Genomic DNA, 19,336 nt, shown 5'->3' on the forward strand with positions numbered 1-19,336 from the left:
CCACCTGGCATCCAAATTCATCTAGCACTTTTTACTGCTGTAGAAACAAACAAACAAAAAAAAGGAAGCTCATGCACCGCTTGTTTTTCACAGCTATTGAACTGTCTCCTATAATCTTCTGAAACCTGAACCTCGCTATAAAGGGGAGACCAGACCACTGAATCCTAGCTACCAGCGATGGACACAAGACAGGACTTTCATTTTTAAGGCTTAATTTCGCCCAGCCAGGCACAGGATAAAAAATTTGGATACCACCTTGGACATGGTTACTGTATCTCAAAATAGCAGATGACCAGTCTACCATACTGACCATGCTGGCCTTTCTTCAGGACCATCCTGGACCAGAGAGGAACGGTGAACTCATACACCGTACACAATTCCTGCGCAAAATACAGCTCCTGAATACGTTCTGCTGGACACAAAAATGTCCTACCCTTTGCATTTCTTGAACGGGTCTGGAGTTAGCAATGGATCTTTGTTTCCTCTCTCAGTAACAGGAGAACCCAAGCAGGACTACCCAAGTGACCAACAAGGAAACAAAGTGCGCTGGGCAGCTTTACTGATCCTCCTGGTGATAATCCCCACCATTGGGGGGAACATACTTGTCATACTGGCGGTGTCTCTGGAGAAGAAGTTGCAATATGCTACCAACTACTTTTTGACATCCTTGGCGGTGGCAGATTTGCTCGTGGGTCTGTTTGTGATGCCGATTGCCCTTCTCATAATATTATTCGGTAAGTACAGCGTGTTTGTTTCATCAAGCTAGTGTATGGCGTATAAATTTGGGGGGGTCTAATTTAAACAGAAAAACTGTTTGCTTTCCACCATTACAATTTTTAAAATGACTTGGATGAGGGCTGCTAAATCTTCTCTCCCTCTCACCTTTATACAACTTAATGTATTTATGGGGAGTATACCCACTGTGGGTATTCTTTCCTTTGAACCAAACTATTCAAAAATCACCTGAGACTCAGAACAGATACTAAATTGGAGCTGGACATGGGAAATTACATTTTGTACAGTGGAGTATTATTTTTAACCACATCAGCACAATGTTGGTATCTGTTCTATTGGAAATTACACTAATTGCAGGCAGTCTTCTCTTAAAAAATGTAAAATGAAGAATAGGTATCTGTTCTGTACACTGAACAGGTTTTGAACTTTCTAGGAGTCAGGCACCTGATTTTACCTTAGTATTGACTCCAAGCTCCATGAGCAGTCAGAGATGGACCCTGGCACCATCAGCGACAACCAACTTCACCAGTATCAGTTTCAGAGAAACTGATTTTCTCCCACCCTGGGGAAAGCAGCAGGTTTGTAAAGCGTCCCAAAGAATTAACTCATCTGTCAAGCCAAGGAAGCCTCAATCCATGTATTAGTGTTTGAGACTCAGATTTATCATTTAGTCTGGTTTATATGGAATAAAATAGGTATTTTTGACATGAACATACATTGGGTGTGACATTTTCTTTCTGGTTAGTCATTACAGAACAAGCATGACTTTTTCATATTCTCTTGTGCCCAGCTTTGTTTCAGATACTGCTTTTGACAACTAATCAGAGGCAGCTCCATGGGAAGGTTTCTCCCCTAAAGTTTCTTTAAGAATACATTTTAAATGGTCTATTAATATTAAATGGTCTATCATACAAATGGAAAAAAAACAACGTGAGACGAGTTTTTGAATAAACTTACGGATTTACGTGGTTATCTTTAAGGTATAGATACCACTGGACCCTAGATAACGAAAGGCTGCAGGAGTTCATTTTTCCTGTGCTAGATCTCTGAGTTGCCTGAGCAACAAGCAAACACAATCATAAACTGTATTTCAGAAAGGCTATCAGTAGCTTTTGTTTGCTGCAGAAGACTGGTATCACTTTATTAACAAATGTGTTTATTCACTAAATGCCTTGAGACTGAATTCCTGTGTATTATAGACTGCTTCTCCCTAAACAGAGGTACGAAATGGAGATCAGAATTCAGTGTTGGTATCATAAAATAGTCTTTTTTCAGGCAACAGTTTCTAAAAAGAAAAATGAATGTACATGACCAGGACAGTGATTTCTAACTTAAAAACCCCCAACACACTTACAAAAAACCTTGGTATGTCATGTATGTGCACATGTGTGTCTAGAGGCAAGAAACAGGTATGTATATACACACTTATGCACGGATAACTAACTGCTTAGTTACTGCTAAAAGCCTCATTATTAAAAAGAAAACCACTAACCATAAAAAGTACTAGTATTGGACTAGTAATCCTTACAAAGGGAAGGCAAGTGCTGGATTTTGTGGAGTTGTTTTCTGGTGGTGGTGGAGTTTTTTTGATTTTTTTATTATTTTCATTTTGCTAGATGAATAAATCTTTTCTTTTTAACGTTATAAAGAGACTACTGCTTCTTAATCTCTCAATTAATCCACTGCTAAACCCTGGCTACAACAGTTCAAAGCATGTTAGGAATCTTAATTTAAAAGTCAAACAAAAGCATCTTTCACATTGCAGGAAATTTACAAGAACATAGCAAAATTAGTTGTAATTGACTAAGTAAGATTGCGACCAGCCTTTCACATAGCAGTGGTTAAAACTGAAATTTCTTGAATATAAACCTCTCTTTGGCAACCACCCAGAAAAACTGCTTTGCTTCTTCACCAACTGGCAGAAGATGCTGAGGTGTTTACAGAAGTTCAAAGCATGAGCAAAACACGAGGAGGTAACAGGAACGAAGCAAGAACAGACATTTAAATACACAACAAGTCTAAATCTTGAAGCTACATTAGCCAGATAACTACTTGAACATAGAATAATCATTGATAGCCACAGAGCAAATCAAATCCAGCCTCCTGGCAATTCCACACAGGAATGTTTCCATAATAATGAAATAGCTGGGTGCAGCTTCTAGATACAGAATACAAATATTATGCTTGTGATTTGGGACTGATAACTAATTAGGTGGAGACTGTTTGAGGGAAAAGGTGTGAACTAAAATGCAGCCACATTAAATGACCCTGACTGTAAAAATTAATGTGTCACAGAGTGTTCCAATTCAAAATCTACTACAGATACCGGCTCCATGCCCTGAGGGTACACCCACCGAAAAAATCTTCAGAAATAGACTGTCTCTGTGATAAGGAGTTGTCCCTTTTAAAGATAAATAAGTAAATCTGTAACTCACTCACAGGTATAATACCATGAGTAGCAGGTTATTTGTTCTCAGCAGAGCAATCAAAATGTACTCTGGTACAAATATACACTGCAATTTTAATTTACGAGTGTGAGTGTCAGAATATACAAACAGTTCATTGCTTTTATTGCTTGCTAAATTCTTCTCATTTCTTCCAAAAAAAAAAAAAAAAAGGAGGGCACGCTAGGAAATAATGGCATTCTCTGAAATCTAGCTTTCAAAAAAGTTATCCAAATTTCTAACACTCAGAACTACCAAAAGAAAGCAAAAATGTTGCTATTCATTGACTCGTGAAATTAGCAAATAAACTTAAGAGAGAGCCTCTCATTTGCAAAGCCTGCAGCAGGAAGAAGTCTGTTGTCCACGGCTAGGTCGGCTGTGGGTTACTTGCAGACAGTGCATGCACCATCTATCAAAATATATTCCCTGTTCCTCATATTCATACACTTAAAAATCAAAGGGTAATGCCGATCGTCCTAGGCTGCAAACCAAATTTTTAAAAATCTATCGCAAGCAATCGCCGTCTCACTCTTCCCCCATTACTGATGACGAACCACAGAAAAGCTTTCCTTCTTGCTTGTGGAAACTACCGGAGAAAACTGCTTTAATTGATGGCTACTTTCCGAAATCTCAACTCTAAAGATAAGTAAGAAAGCAAAGGTTTATTCGTCACAAAGCAACTCTAATTAAGAAAATAATAAATTGCTTTGGCTAAATTAAAAAAACCTACATGACAGTAAACAACTACTGTTGAAACTATAATTGTAGCTAAGAAATAAAGGCAGACAGCCATGGGGGCGAGACAGCGAGACCGCAGCCTGGGAATGCCAAGCCTGGGAATGCCAAGCCTGGGCAGTCCACAAAGCGGAATACCCACACGAGGGTGAACACTGCGCACACAGGCTACAGACACACGCACACCCATTTGAAGACTGAAGCCTAGGCTTAAGTCAGCTACTGATTAAAAATATCCAATTTCCATCTCAGTAAAAGCATCATTATCTAACAGCAACAAAATCCTTTACAGGCAACGCATTTCAGAGGCCCTTATAGCAGCAGAACAAACGGTTTCCAAGTCTATTTAAAGATGTCTCTCAATCATGCTTATACATGTACACAAGCAGTGCTTTCTCCCAAGCTTTCAAAAAAACTTTTGGATTATAGCAAGAGCAGCTCTTCTATACTGTACTTTGTTTTAAGGAATACACATTTCCAAGGTATTTCCTATAAATAAAGCTTTCCTTAAATAAAGATTTATCAAGGGTAGACAGCTGTGGTAAAAGCTCATCTTACTTCTCTTAAGGTGCAAGACAAATCTTAAAATTTATTTTATTGACTGTATTGACTCAAAACACAGAAAATAGTCTGCAACAGCAGCACGGCTGCAGTTGGGAGTATCTGAGGCAAGGTTTGTAGGAAGGAGGAATATATTTTTATCTTATACCACCTGACAGCTGGAGAAACCAGACAAGTTTTCAGGCAGGCATGTTTGTCATGTAACCTAGGCATTTAAACAAAAATTTTAAAATCCGATCCACTAGCTTGTTTAAATCAGCATTTCAACTCTCAATGAAAAAGAAGGTGGAAAATCTCAGTCAGTCCTGTAAATGCTCTGGTCTGCTTCACCAGCGTGGAGCTACAGTAGGATAATCAGAATTTGTAACAATCCAATGACCTGCTAACGGCTTTGTATTGCCGCTTGGCAGGACATACTCATTTTATCTTCAGTTTGAATTATAAGGCAGGTCACCGTCATGTTCAGGGGTCAGAGATGCTTTCTGAGTCCTGAGGGGAAATTAATATTCCATCTTTTCCCTACTCCCAAACTAATAGAATAGGCCAACCGTGATTCACACCATCGCCACCAGGGAAGCACAGAATCTCAGCCCAGAGCAGTCCCTCAAATGCTAGGCACAGAGCTTCTGTGTTACTGTTAAGTAAAAGCAAAATACACCACAAGATGAATCCTACACAACTACGTGACTCTTCTGGTCTTTAAGGTATCAGGTTCACAATATTTGTTTCGTTTAAATAACAACCATATTCTTCAATTCTCACCAGCTACTGCATTTAAAGTCTACTTTGATTTTGTTTGGACAAAACCCATCATCTCATACACACAAATATAACAGTACATAATGCTATAATCACAGATGTGATAAAATTACCTCCTTCTGCACCCAGTTCAAAACAGGACAAAAATAAAGAAAAGACAAAGTTTTCTCTGTTCAGTTGCACAGAGCAACAAAAGCTCTTACAACTCATAAAAACATACAAGGTTGCTTTGCATCAGATAGTTGTTTAAATGCATCTATATTTAAAAGAAGGAAAAGAGCTTTTTGTTGCAAAATATCTGAGGGTTTTCTTCTGCAAAGAGTAAATTAACTACAAAAGGAAAGAATTTATCACACTGCAATTCTCCAGAAAGCAAAGCAGTTATAATCCAGGGAGCAGTGTTTAAGTACTCTCAACAGAGGCATTAGCTGCTCACTTGAAATCCAGCTGCATTATCTGCCATCCTTCAAGATGTAGAATACACTTTCTGTTGTTCATGTTTTATCTGAACCAATCCTTCACCACAAAGTCAGAAGAAGTAGTCTTATTTTTCTGAAGGGACCAAAAACATTTAAAGCCAATAAAATGTCTTTCAATGATTTCTTTTAACTGTTTTTTGTTACAGCCGATTGCATAAGCCACAAGATATTTTGCTTTTACTTTTTTTTTTTGTTGTTCAGAAAGGCACCATACCTTACTGCCAGCTGAAAGTGTAGATAGAAAAATTAAATATGAGTAAGCATTTCATAATATACTAATTATGACTTTCTCATACCTGCCTGACAGGATTTTTTGAAGCATAATTTCAACCATGGTATCTATTTCAGAAAATATGCAGGTAGACTAAAATCTACTGTTTAATGATTTGAAAATAGACCACCTCTCTCCCTTCTGCCTCACTGCCTACATCACCCTCACCTGGAGTCCACTGCTTTGGGGATGGGTGAGGTTCAGTTCAGGGCTCCATCCATCCATTCCCTTTGTTTAACAAGCGAGGTTTCCCAACGTAGGTAAGAGTGCAGACAAGTACGTGCTATGTCTAACTTTATAAAATTTTCCATTCTCTGGAGTTTATAATTCAAGTCAAGGCAGTACCGTTATCGTTTCCATTTATCAGTCACATTATGAAAAAATGTTTTAATCTCAAACTACTGCAATATTACCACATTGATAAGACTGGGCATTAAAACAGTCCAGCTCATTTGGCATTCTCAGCATGCAGATCTGTTTATTCAGAGAAAGGAGATGAAAACCAATCTGATTTGTTCGAAATGTCCTTTTTATTTTTCCCCCTGAATCGTCATTCAATGAAAAACTGATTTCTCTGGCAATACTATTAATGTGCCTACTGATTGAGTACAGCTGAACTTTATAAGGAAGGAGAATATATATTTAGTAGACCACCACCTACCATTAGAAACAGAAAAAACTTCCGTGTTCACACATTCTTCCCTAGGACTACAGAACATTCTTAAAGACACACAACACTAAGGTGCATCTCAAACTGAACACTGCTAGCACTGGATTACAATACAAACTCCTTACGAGTGAAAATAAAGCAGTTAAAAAAATAATCAGAGTTTCATTAAAGTTCATTTGATTTGGTATTGTAAATATTGTTAGGGGAGACCCAGTTCTCAAAAATATGAGCTTTTTGAAAAGTTTAACACTACAACCCTTTATCTGGGCCACAATGCAGTTGACAGACCCTACGCTTGCTATAAAGATTAACATTAAAGACGGATAACTCCTGTAAAAAACAGGGTGTCAGACTTAAAATCCAAGCTATCAATCTTGAAAAAGAAACCCAAAACATAAAAGAAGTACACAGAAATCCTTCAATTTTTATAAAACTGTAGCGGAGGCAGAAGAGCCCTGCTTTGCCACATTAGCGGTTAACTGTATCTGGTCAAGTGACACAGTAAACTCATTTTAAAACTGTATGAACTAGATTGTTGAAGATCACCTCTAAGATTCAACCACCGTTCTGCAATGATTGATGAACGCATTGGTTATGACCCGTTATCTCCTCCATTCAATGCAACCCTGAACCACAGGACTATCAAGGAGACAGCTGAAAACAATCATTGAAGAGCAGGGCGCAAGGAACAAGCACAGTCATGGCCCATTTTTTAAGAACTTTTTTACCCACAGTCCTTGCCACAAAGAGCTTATGACCTAAAAAGAACAAAAAGACAGGGAAAGGTTTATAGTACACAAACAGCCTTATCAGTATGATGACAGCAACTGAAACATAAGACAGAATCCAGCTGAGGCAGTGGCAAAGCTTGGTTCCTGTAGGATTATGAGCTTCTCAAAGGTTCTGAAGCCAAGGGAAAACCACACACCAAAAACTCTCAAAAAGCTTAGATTCTAATGAGTTTTCTGTTCTCTTTCAGACAATGCCTGGCCTTTTCCAACTGCCTTGTGTCCTATCTGGCTGTTCCTTGACGTCCTCTTTTCCACAGCTTCCATCATGCACCTCTGCGCCATCTCACTAGATCGCTATATTGCGATTAAAAAGCCCATCCAGGCTAGTCAGTACAATTCATGGGCTACAACAATCATCAAAATCATCGTGGTTTGGCTCATTTCAATAGGTATGTGAGATTCGGAGACTGGAAAAGGAATACAGAAGCTTTTCATGTCCAAAACAATAGGTGAAAGCTGGGCAAAGTGGAAAATTTGGCCAAGTACTATTGATTAGCAGACCCTAACACCTGGGCTGGCCTAAGTCCACCTCTTGGACCATACATAGCTCCATCATAAAAATCTGCCTGAACCACTGCTCGTTACCAGGCTTATCAGAAAGGGCAAGGATTAAGCAGGGATAATCATCACTCTTCTTCATGGTCCTGAACATCCAAAAATCAACAAAAATCAAAAGGCAACATCTGCATGCATAGCATGTTTCCCCGGAAAGCAAGATTTCATGTTCCTGTGGTAGAATGTTCTGTCCCAAACACAATTTTAAGCCTTGAACAGATGCTACTAAAATCTGTGCCTTACAATTGTCCCACGAAGCAAGTGAAAAATGCTAACACTTTTATCAAAGATTGAAAGATAAGCGAGTGGCTGGTAATATTCACAATGAAGACTGAGATGCGCTGGCAATATACCATATAGAAAGGCTAACTTCTAAGCAAAAAACAAACAAAACCAAGCCCCAAAAAGTTTATATAAAGGATGCCAATATATAAACTTTTATGATATTAGCACCTCTGTGCTGCACATGTGGCCTCTCACCCGTCTTTAATGCTTAAAAAAATAGATCTGTTAAATGAGCTAAGAAGGTGAAAACATTTAATTCAAATAACACAGTTGTGGGCAGCCATAGGCATAGTGCTGTATGCTCGTGTGCAAGGAAACTGTTAGCATGACAAGCCGCTACAAGTTGACCTTTTAATGCCTGATTTGTTATTAATCAGTGCTGTACTTTTTCATTTCTTTTTTATCCAACACAAAAGCACTCTGCAGCTGAGCCAGGATTCTCCAAATCAAAGGTTAATTTGGTTCAATCCTCATTTTAAATGTTTGCTGTATCTAAAGGTGTGCCTCTTATTAAGAAAGGGATCGGCTGAAGGGTAACCTGTTTAATTCCTGCTGCCTTCAACCAACTTTAGTAAGCAGAGTAGCAGAGGAATACAGTAAATCCCTATATCTCAGTAAGTGGTATCAGGAAACATAGCACAAATAACCTTCACCAGACAGCAAGGAACCTGTTGTTTTTGTTGCAGTGTCAGACTGCTGGCAAATTAAGTGCTGACTGTAATTTAGTGGTTGTAAAAAATTCATTTAAAAGACAAGACTGCTAACTTTTTTTAAAACGAGTGGTGAATTACAGAGCTAGCTAGCCTCATTTAAACACTCTTAAATATGCAAGAGACTTTAAACAACAAATCCATCTCAAACACACACTGCATAATTCTGGCATCTATTTAACTACTTGTATATATGAAAGAGTCAAGCAGGGTGAAAAAAATCAGCTGTCTGTGTCCAGTCACTTGATGCGGTTAAGATAAGAGGGAAAGACAAGTTTTATGTATTTACAGAACTGCCCTTCAAAAAGTGCAAAGGTTACCCTGGCGAAAAAAAAAGCATTAGGGAAACACATTTCACAGAGGAAAAGCCATACCAATTCTAACAAGTAGAGTCAAAGCAATTCATGTCTTTTACACTTGAGAACTTGGCAACTTTATACTGCTTCCTCAACACTACGGGTTGGGCCCAATCTCCTTAGAAAGGGCACTCTGTTAGAGCTGAGCTTGCCAAGTCTCACAAAATACTACTTGCCCAACCACCCATGTGATACTCTCAACAGTTCACATTCTCTCATCATCCTGTGCCTGCTGCAGAGCTCAGGAACTACCTTTCTTTAGAAACGCCGAGGCTTCAGGCCCAAAAAGGAGATTGCAAGCAATTACCATATGCTGAAGTACTTGGTTTTTCTCCTGTAGGCATTGCTATTCCGATCCCTATCAGAGGCATTGAAGATGGAAATGGCAACTCTACAAACATCACCTGTGTCCTGATGCCTGATCGTTTTCATGACTTCATTCTGTATGGATCAGTGGCTGCATTCTTCATTCCCCTCGCTATCATGATAGTCACTTATTTTCTGACAATCCAAGTGCTACGCAAGAAGGCCTACTTGATTAACAAGCCACCCCAGCGTTTCACTTGGTCAACAGTGTCTACAGTATTTCAGCGTGACACAACACCTGCCTCCTCACCAGAAAAGGTGGCCATGCTAAATGGTTCCAAAAAGGACAAGACTTTGTCCAATGATATGCTTATTTGCAGAACATCTATGATTGGAAGGAAGTCCATGCAAACGATAACCAACGAACAAAGGGCATCAAAAGTTCTGGGGATTGTATTTTTCCTTTTCTTGTTGATGTGGTGCCCATTCTTCATAACAAACATAAGTTCAGTTCTGTGCAACTCCTGCAACAAGGAAATTTTTCAAAAGCTTATGGAGATATTTGTTTGGATAGGATATGTGTCCTCAGGAGTGAACCCTCTTGTCTATACACTCTTCAACAAAACATTTAGGGAGGCTTTCAGCAGGTATATCACTTGCAACTATCGGACCACAAAGCCTATCAAGGCCCTTCGGAAGCGCTCCAGCAGGATCTCTTTCAGAAGTTCTGTGGCAGAAAATTCCAAGCTTTTTGTCATGCATGGGATGAGAAATGGGATTAACCCCATTATGTACCAGAGCCCAATGAGGCTGAGGAGTTCACCCATCCAAGCGTCATCAGCCATTCTGCTGGATACATTGCTGCTCACAGAGAATGAAGTTGATAAAACAGAAGAACAAGTCAGCTACGTATAGTGGAATGGCAGCCATGTCCATATCATAGTATTACTGTATGTATTATTCTAGGTAACTGTGCTATAAGGGGGTATAAATACTATTGTTTTCTGTTATTTATACAAGCAATAGCTTATAAATTTATATTAATTCCTCTCCTCCAAAGTCTCCTCTACTTTAACCCCAAGCCCATGGTGGCAACCACAACTTCATTCCATGAAAAATTACTAATGCAGAACTGTAGCCTACAGGAAGAGGGAAATAAATAAAAGCTAAATCAGTTTGAGTATCTGACTTTAGTTCTCATCAAAGTACATTTTTATAAGAAAAGTATCTCTGTACAAACACTAACATTCACTCTGGCAAGAAGACAGAACACTGTAGGTTGATGCTCTACAGTGAAATTAGCAGAGAGATACAAGCTTGCTGGTTTTAATTTAAACCCACCCTTACGCTGTGTAAACAAAACAGCTCACTGCATTGCCTCCTGCAGCTACACTCCTCTGCTGAGACCGCGTATCCAAATATGCACTTCTCTTGTTCTCTGTGGGTCTGTATATCACAAGCAAAATCACTTGCTCCAGAGACCAAAAGGTGACCGTGCCCATTCCACAAGGATAAACCTGGTTCTTAGCAGAATGAGAAAAAATTCCATGTGCTGCTGAAATTATCCCTTTGTGGTTTTACTGGGGGGGTGGGGGGGTATACGGACAGAATTTCTCACCCACTTGAATTTCATCTCTCACATACACATAAGCCTGGTATTGTCAGATTTGTCACAGAAAACTGCCCTTTGTTCTTTTCATACTAAGAAAATGAGAGCATTTAACCAAAATAGAAGAAAACCAAATCAACAACCGTGAGTAAAACAGGACAGGTAGTGCCTGGAACATCCCTTTAATTTACAAACTTCCTTTTTTTATGACCATTGGAACTTCAGTGAGAGCTTTCCCTCACCCAATATAGTTCACACAAAGTAGAAAAATCACAGATAAAATAGCTATTTCACTTGAAAAAAAGAGCAAATGTTTAAGAGACAGCAGAGGCAACAGTATTATCTAGACCTGCACGCATTCAGAGTTTATCTTAGCTCAAAACAATTTCACTGGACTAATGGCATAAGGTTACAGGTCCCAATCTGCACTCGCTCAAACATGCTCAAGTCTTCCATCAGAGCACAAAATTCATAAAAAGAATTGCTCATCACAATCTGTAAAAGCTACCAGAGTCTATCATCTGGGTAGTCAGAAGCTTCTGACAGTTGCAGACCATCGCTCTTTGGGAAGGGAAATTGGATTTCCCCTAAATATTGGAGTTCTTACAGTAAGCAGCCAGCTCACCATTTTTTTTCAATAGCTTCCATTTACAGTAAAATTTTCAGCTTGGGCTTTCTTTTCATTGTTAAATGTTTTCAGAACTCTAGTTACACACTAAAGTTATGTACAGCAAAAGGCTTAGATTTTTTCATCCACAGAACAGAAAGTACTAAAGATAACATGTCCTTCCAACATTTATTTATATATCTTTAATTTAAAACATATGCAAGTTCGAAACAGAGCCTAATGTAACAACTGCCAGAGAGTTCCAGGAGAAAGTATTAAAAATACTTCTGTGGTACTTACAGTAATTTGTCTCCTTCCTCCCCTTTTTGGTCACAGTCACTAGCCACTTAAGCTAGAATAAGCTCGAACTGCTCTTACTTCTCTTTCGTTAATCAAAATGTGTTTAAGAGGATCCTGCAGTTAAAAGCCAGGATTAATGGATTGCTATAGCTGTGAAAGATGCCTATATCTAAAAATATTTGAGAATCAAAAGCCTTTAATAAGACCTAGATTACTTTAATGCTCAAGGGGGGAGGAAGTAGGAATAAAACAAACCCCCAAAACTCCAGAACTTCCAGGTAGCTGAAAACGTCACAGATTAGTGTCTCGTTTAACTTAAAGCAGGCACTTTGGAACCAGGTGCAATCACAACCATGCACAGAGTGAACAAAGCAAAAAAAAAATAAATTAAAAGCAACGTCTGCAACGCAGGAACCGGCCTTCATGAGGAATAACACCAAGTGGCAAATGGGCACAGCATCGTTCTTGAGGGGTTATTTCCCAGCAGCCAGACAGCAAGAAGCAGTCACCTTTGAAAATTCTCTTTTACTACTTAAATAAATCCATGCTGATTAAACAAAAACCGTTCAGATAGCAGGCAGCAACCATCTACTTTCAGCAACAACTTAAATTTTCCCTTTCCAGCAGGTACATCACAGCTGGCTCACAGCATCTCCTGGAAAGAGCAAGAGGTAACTTAGTTCTCTTCTGTCTGACCCTATTCTTGTGCAACTGTCAGTCCGCAACAAGCAATGACACGAGGAATTATTTGTCCTAAGTGTCCCACAGAGAACAATTCCAAAGCCTCTTCGTAGCCAGTGGTTAGACTCCACCAACAGGAAACAATCCTTGAAGTCTCACCCAGCAAAGATGTATTCTGTCAAGCCAGCATAGATTTCTCAATTTTAGTAACCATAAATAGAAGCTCAACATGTTCCAGTTACTGAATTTAGTCAGCAACAATAAACCTCAATCAAAAGGAATAGTGACCAATCAAAAAAATCCAGTCTTCCTACAGAGAAAGGAAATTTCTCCATAGACAGAAACACATGAAGATGCACATTCCATTTAACACACTAAGTGTAAAAAGAAATTGCTTGTCTACTGACAAAGCAAACAAGCTAAGAATTCAGGTAACTGTCTTGGAAAGTATAAGGACAGAGGAAGAAGGAAGATGAAGAGAAGATGCAGAACTATGAAATAAAAAGACAACGTAATGGCAGCAGAGTTCTTGTTTTAGCAACTGTATCTACAAGAACAGATTTGAACAAAGACATTACCTTCATTAGCAAGACATGATTGAAAATACGAGAGTCACTGCAAGCTACTGTAAGAAAGCACAAGTCTGTTGTATGGTAACTAAGGACAACACTGCTCATGTGGTACTGACAGAGGGAGACAGAATGCTCAGGACTACATCCATGAGCATCATCTTTAAGCAGCACAAATATATAAAATATATTTTCACATGCTGGCTGTGAAGTGAGCGCATTGTTATAGCTTCCAGCTTCCTTCATAAAGATAGCAGCCTAAATAATAATTGATAAAAGGGTTGAAGTCACTTGCTAGCAGAACACAAGAACTTTTTACAGGAGGAAAGGGGTCATGTACTTCCCATTTAATCAAAAAAAAAAAAAAAAGAGGTTCCTTTCTCTGGAGTGAAATGCTCTCAATTCTTTCAGAATCTGGCCCATGTCAAGCCAACCTCCTGGCCAGCTCTATGGCCTCTATAGGCTACATAAAATAATAACCTACACAGTTACCTAGTTCAACTTTGCTCATTAACACTAAAACTTTTACCTGGTATATTTCATTTCTTTTGAAACTACTAGAGAAGCAAGAGAGACAAAAGTCAAAGCTGATCTGCAACATACAAGCACTATGGGAAGAAACACACTTTAGAAGAGCAATGGACAAGTATGGGGGGGTGTTCAATTATTTAAAATACATTAGGAGATATTTAGTCAATGTTCTGGCTGCCTATCTAATTAAAAATTACAGCAGAGACATGGACAGAAGGACTACCTATAAATGCATCCAACTCAGCAGTCTTGCAGAGAGGAAAATAATGGAGTTTGAAGCCTAACAAAATGAGTGCCTTGAAATGCAAATAAAGGGAATACCTTAAAAAACCCCCGAACAAAACAGCAAAAAAACCCAAACAAAATCAAGCAAAATCAGCCAAACAGAATTCCAACCTTTAAGCCACCCTAAAAACTCAGCTAATCTCAACTGTGGTGATATAAAATACATTTTGTGAAGCCAGTCCCAAACCATCTGGGGTTCTGTAAGCTGCAAGCCCTCAGTTCAGATGCTATCAGAAAACTTTTAGGCAGACAGAAGAATTTATTCATCACTCATCTTGTATTCTCCAAGTGTAAAACTCTTCCTAACCATACCATGCCTGGCCATACTCATATCAATTTCAAATGCATCAAAATACAGTTAAAAAATCCAGTGTTACATAGAAGTTAAGGCACTGAGATGAGAGATTGATGCTGTAAAGCTGTTCACTAGCATGCAGGAGGCGCACTGATTTCTTATGGTGCTTCACAGAAAATGTCTTTTTCCTACACCATTTTCTTATTGTGGAGAAATCCACAGCACTGCAAGCTGGTATGAGAAAGTAAAAGCATTACTCCCTAAATTTTTTTCTAGGCTGTCATATTTAACATCAACCTTAAAAGGTAATGTAATGTAAGGACACTAAACCTGGAAAAGGCATACTGAACAACCTAGGACACCGGAGCCCCAAAGAGGCGGGATGCTCACCAGAGCTCTTCTGGCTCTTTGCTTTGCAAGCTAGAGCCAGGAGTCCCAGAGTTCTGCCCAGTTGTCAGGACTGACTTAATATTACCATGAAGCATTAGATTTCTTTCATCGTATTGATAAAGATGTGTACGTAACACTGCTAAGAAGCACTCCTTTGTTTTATTTCTCCTTTGTTTCACTTCCCCTTTGGCTCTCTAGGTAAACATCAACATGGCAAAAACAGCGGGCAGGAGAGAAGTTACTTCCATATTTTTGCTTTGGGATTTGACATCATGGTGGTTATTGTCAGTGTCCGTTCCTGTGAGACACACTGTTTTCCCCAGTTGCAAAGAAAGGCTTTTGCCCTACAGAACAGGAAAGGAAGTTTTATAATTTTTAAATGGGAAGCTAGTCACAAAAAAAGGAAAGATGGCTTGCTGAAATGTTCATTTTTACTTTTACTTTTACTAACTCATGTCAAACCCTATCTGTCTAGCCAGATCTAAGATTCCTTGCATCCAGGTATTGAGGTCCTTTCCAACCTCTGAAAAACAACATCATGCTCTTAAAAATGAAGAGCTTCTTGCTCTCTGAAGGATCCTCTTTACAAATGCTCGACAGGTGACAGAAACTCATTTTCAAATTCATTAAACGTTGCTCAACAAATGAGCCTTTTATTCTGCAAGATGCACATCAATATTCCCTAATAAAATCCAAACGGAAGGTTTTGCCATAAAAAATAATTCATCAACTTAATTTAATAGCTCAAAGAATCTCAGCATTTTTGATAACTTAATTTGAAACTATGGTCGCTGAACAGTAGCTTTTAAGCAAATTCAAGGATTTGGTTAACCAATTCAGTTATAAATCACACTGCTTAAAATCTTTAGTTACTCAGTTAAAAAGCTTCAGTGTGCAAAAAGCTTTAGTGTGCAAAATCTTAGAAACTGAAAATATTTTTCTGAAAGCTAGATTGGTTTCTCTCTCTTCTCGTGCGCACTGTGATTCAGTGATCTGAAAATCTTTATATATAAGCTTGTAGGCTTATGATAGGCACTATAGGAAGTATTTTTAGGCCCTAAGGAGCAGGTGACTTCCTGAAGGAATACTTTTGAGTTTTCAGCAGGGTACAAGCTAGGCTGAAGAAATTTAGATTTAAACCAATCATATTAATTTACTTATCTGTGTAGACATTCCAGTTTACAATAGGAAGTTAAAACACTTGCTGAGATTTTCAAAAGCTCTCAAGTAATATAAGGCTCTGAGCTCTATTTTCCAAAGTAAGTAAAAGCTCATGCATACAAATAGTCTAGAACAAAGATAAAATAATAGCAGGGAAAGAATTAATGCAAGATGTGTATTGTTTGAAACAATTAATGTATCTGTGCAATCTGATTGTACAGCTACAATTTTCATTAGAAGTTAGATTAGTTTTGCCACAGATGCCAAGGGACTTCTCCAATGCACTACAGTTTGGTCAATGAAGACACAGCTCTGTTTCCAGTTTCAGACCTGCAGATAAAGGCATTTTCAAATCCAAAAAGACTTCAGTGAAAGTCTAAGGCTTCTTCTGATTATAATAAGATTTCTGTTACTATTAACCTTTCACTGAAAGGGAACCTGATTCTCCTCCCCCAGGACAATTGAATAAGACAAAGTTAAAGTAGGTTGGAGGGTAAACAAACCCCTTTTTAATCTTTCCTATGTAAGAATTAACAAGCAGGTATGTTCCACTAAATTCCTTCTCTTCACAATTAATACATTGAAAAAGTCACTGGTACAGATCACGTTAAAGTGATTGTTAGCCTCATATTCAATTACCCTGAAGATCTGCCATCTGCCTACTAGATAAAGGTAGGTTGAAGGGTTAAAGAAAACAAACTGTCCAAGTCTTCCTGGAACAAAATTCAAGTGTCTGATCTGTGTTTGCTTCAAAACAAATATATAATGTTAAGATATCAAAGGCTATGTAAACACAAAGAATACAAAAGCAGGAAACATTAATATTTCACTTACATCATCCTAAAATGAAGAACTGAACATAAGCCATACAGAGTTCTCCATGTTTGGGTAGCCTACACTTATCAGCAGACACTGCATCTTCCTTTCGCGACTCTCTAGAGGCTGCACTGTTCCCTCTCTTGCCTTTCGCCTTATCCCAATAACATTGCCCCAAGGCAGAAGCAGCATCCCACAATTTAAGTCCTACTTCCCCATGGCTCTTATTGCCCTGGACTTAACAACTGCAATGAGAGCATTAAACCTTTTTAGTTCATGCTTTCAAGCACTGCTGCATCCCACGTTGAAGCCTTCTCCCTAACCAGATTTGTTATATCTATAAAACTTCGACCTCCTAATTTCATATATAAAGTGTTTAGATACAATGCAGCATTGCTCTACCATATAACAATATGAAAATAAAGCTGACTACATAAACCAATCACATCTCCCTCTGTAATATAAACAGAGATCAATCGTGATCTAAAGTAGTAAAAATTAAGATAAAAATAATTCTTTCCAGTTTTAAAAAGTAAGCCACTTTAAATTTATCATGTTTTCCATCTCATCATAATAGCTTTAATAAAAGAAAAAGGCTGACCAGAAATCACAAGCGCCAGTGCCTTAAATGCTGTTTTCCAACAGCCATGATAAATATTTTATAAACCACTTTAGTAGAAAGAAGGACTAATATATAAACATCAACAATTAGGTAAGTTTGCTATCTATGATCACTGGCAAAAGTATCAGGACTGGGAGAACAGAGATACATTACAGTAGCCAAGTCAATACATCACTTCTCTTCTTGCTATTTCACAATACAGCTTCTTGTACAGCCCTGCATCCACACTGCAATCTCCAAACATCTCAAGGTTTATTCATGCCTCTGTACCATTTTACAACAACATTTTATTTAAAGGTCTCCTCTGTAAGAGGTGGCCATTTTTAAAAAGAGAGAAAACGTTAGAAGTCTCAGGTTTTTACACTCTACTACTTTGACTGCCTTGCTACTTGTGAAGAGGAAGAAATAGTTTTGAATAGTTTTGAAACACCACAGCATTTTCTGATAATTTAATATAGTGGCATGAAAATGATCAGTTGCAAAATACATACTAGTGCCTAATTTTTGTAAGGCACTAAGCCAAGAGGGGGAAAAAAGCCATACCGAGTCCTATAGCCAGCAAGCTGTGCTTTCGATCCCCAGCCTGCAGCCCTGTGGACTGCTTCTAAACGGTCAGCAAAACCAGAATTAACAGCAGCACTGCTGGTCAAGAAACTTCAAACCTACATACGTGGTCCCCTGGAAAGCTTTAGGGAGTCCAAGAACAGAACAAGGTAGTTAGTGTTGTGCTATATGAAGAGGACCCCACAGTTTCTGCAGCTCAACCAGTAGGACTGATTGCTATTGCTATGCTCCCGAGAACGACTTGCCTGCAGACGTTCACACAGCAAGGCATGCATGCATCCAACATCCAAGCGTGTAACTGCTATAGCAGCATTAGCACCTGCTCCCCTAATCCCTTCAAAACTCTTGCACCATGGCTGATGTTTTGAGCAACGCAGAGTCCATCAAGGCTCCTTACATAGCTTACCCTCAAAGGACCGCAGGACTTCCTGAGCAAATACAGCTTGTGATCCTGTTGCAGGAGCAAGAATTTCACCAACTTTCCACATTTGCTTCAGGCAACAAAGACAACTTTGGAAAAGACTGTAGGAAGAAAACTCCCGAACACTGCTGAAAGTGCATTGTAACATTTTTTAACTTATCTGAGAGGACAAAAATGTACTGCAGTTACAAAAAAGCCCAGTTGATACTAATTTAAAGAGAGCCATAACTACAGAGTGTTTTCACTTGAGATGTTAAGGCATATAGAAATTCTCTTAAGGAATTATATGCTAAGGAAAGTACTGAATGGTGGAACTGGGTAATTTTGTGTCTTTCATAACACACTAGAAAATTTAATCTTGCACTTCTTAGGCAAAACTTAATAACCTAGACTAGAACATCCTATCTAAACCTCAATTCATGAATTTTGAACAATGAAGTAGCCACACACATTCTTTTGTAGACTTTTCCAGTAATTAAAAAATGCCAAAAAATAATTTCTGTGCTTAAAAAAGAATACAAAAAGTTAATCTTGAAGTTAAAGCAAAACCTTGTTGCTTTAAAAATTAAATGTCATGTTTTATTACATTATGTTCTATCACATTTTACTCTGTTACTGTGCTGCTTTCATTAACTCTAGCCATAAAAGCCAAGCTGTGCTCTTGAATGTACACAAGGTTGCATGTATGTGCTAGCAAGGAAGACTCACAGAGGTAAACAAGGACAGAAAAGCTTTATAGAATGTTCTGCTACACAAAAGTATTACCTAAAAATAGCTTGCTTTGTGATGTTTATGACACTTTTAGTTCAAATCCAAGAGGAAGAACAT

General features: G+C 38.5%; 2 protein-coding genes across 2 annotated transcripts in view; one reads left to right on the forward strand and one right to left on the reverse strand.

Annotated features, from left to right (window-relative positions):
* Positions 1-19,336, reverse strand: part of PSMD1 (proteasome 26S subunit, non-ATPase 1) — a 75,588-nt gene that overhangs the window by 36,475 nt on the left and 19,777 nt on the right. The gene's annotated exons all lie outside the window — the stretch shown is intronic.
* On the forward strand, positions 425-10,621 carry HTR2B (5-hydroxytryptamine receptor 2B; the record flags this gene model as incomplete). The annotated part of the gene is made up of 3 exons (XM_082487083.1): positions 425-734; positions 7,634-7,834; positions 9,692-10,621. The coding sequence occupies 3 exons, from the start codon at positions 425-427 to the stop codon at positions 10,570-10,572; spliced, it is 1,392 nt and encodes a 463-aa protein (XP_082343209.1). The 3' UTR covers positions 10,573-10,621.

Source organism: Vanellus vanellus (genome assembly GCF_965231255.1).
Source record: "Vanellus vanellus genome assembly, chromosome: 8".
In the NCBI taxonomy this organism is placed as follows: domain Eukaryota; kingdom Metazoa; phylum Chordata; class Aves; order Charadriiformes; family Charadriidae; genus Vanellus; species Vanellus vanellus.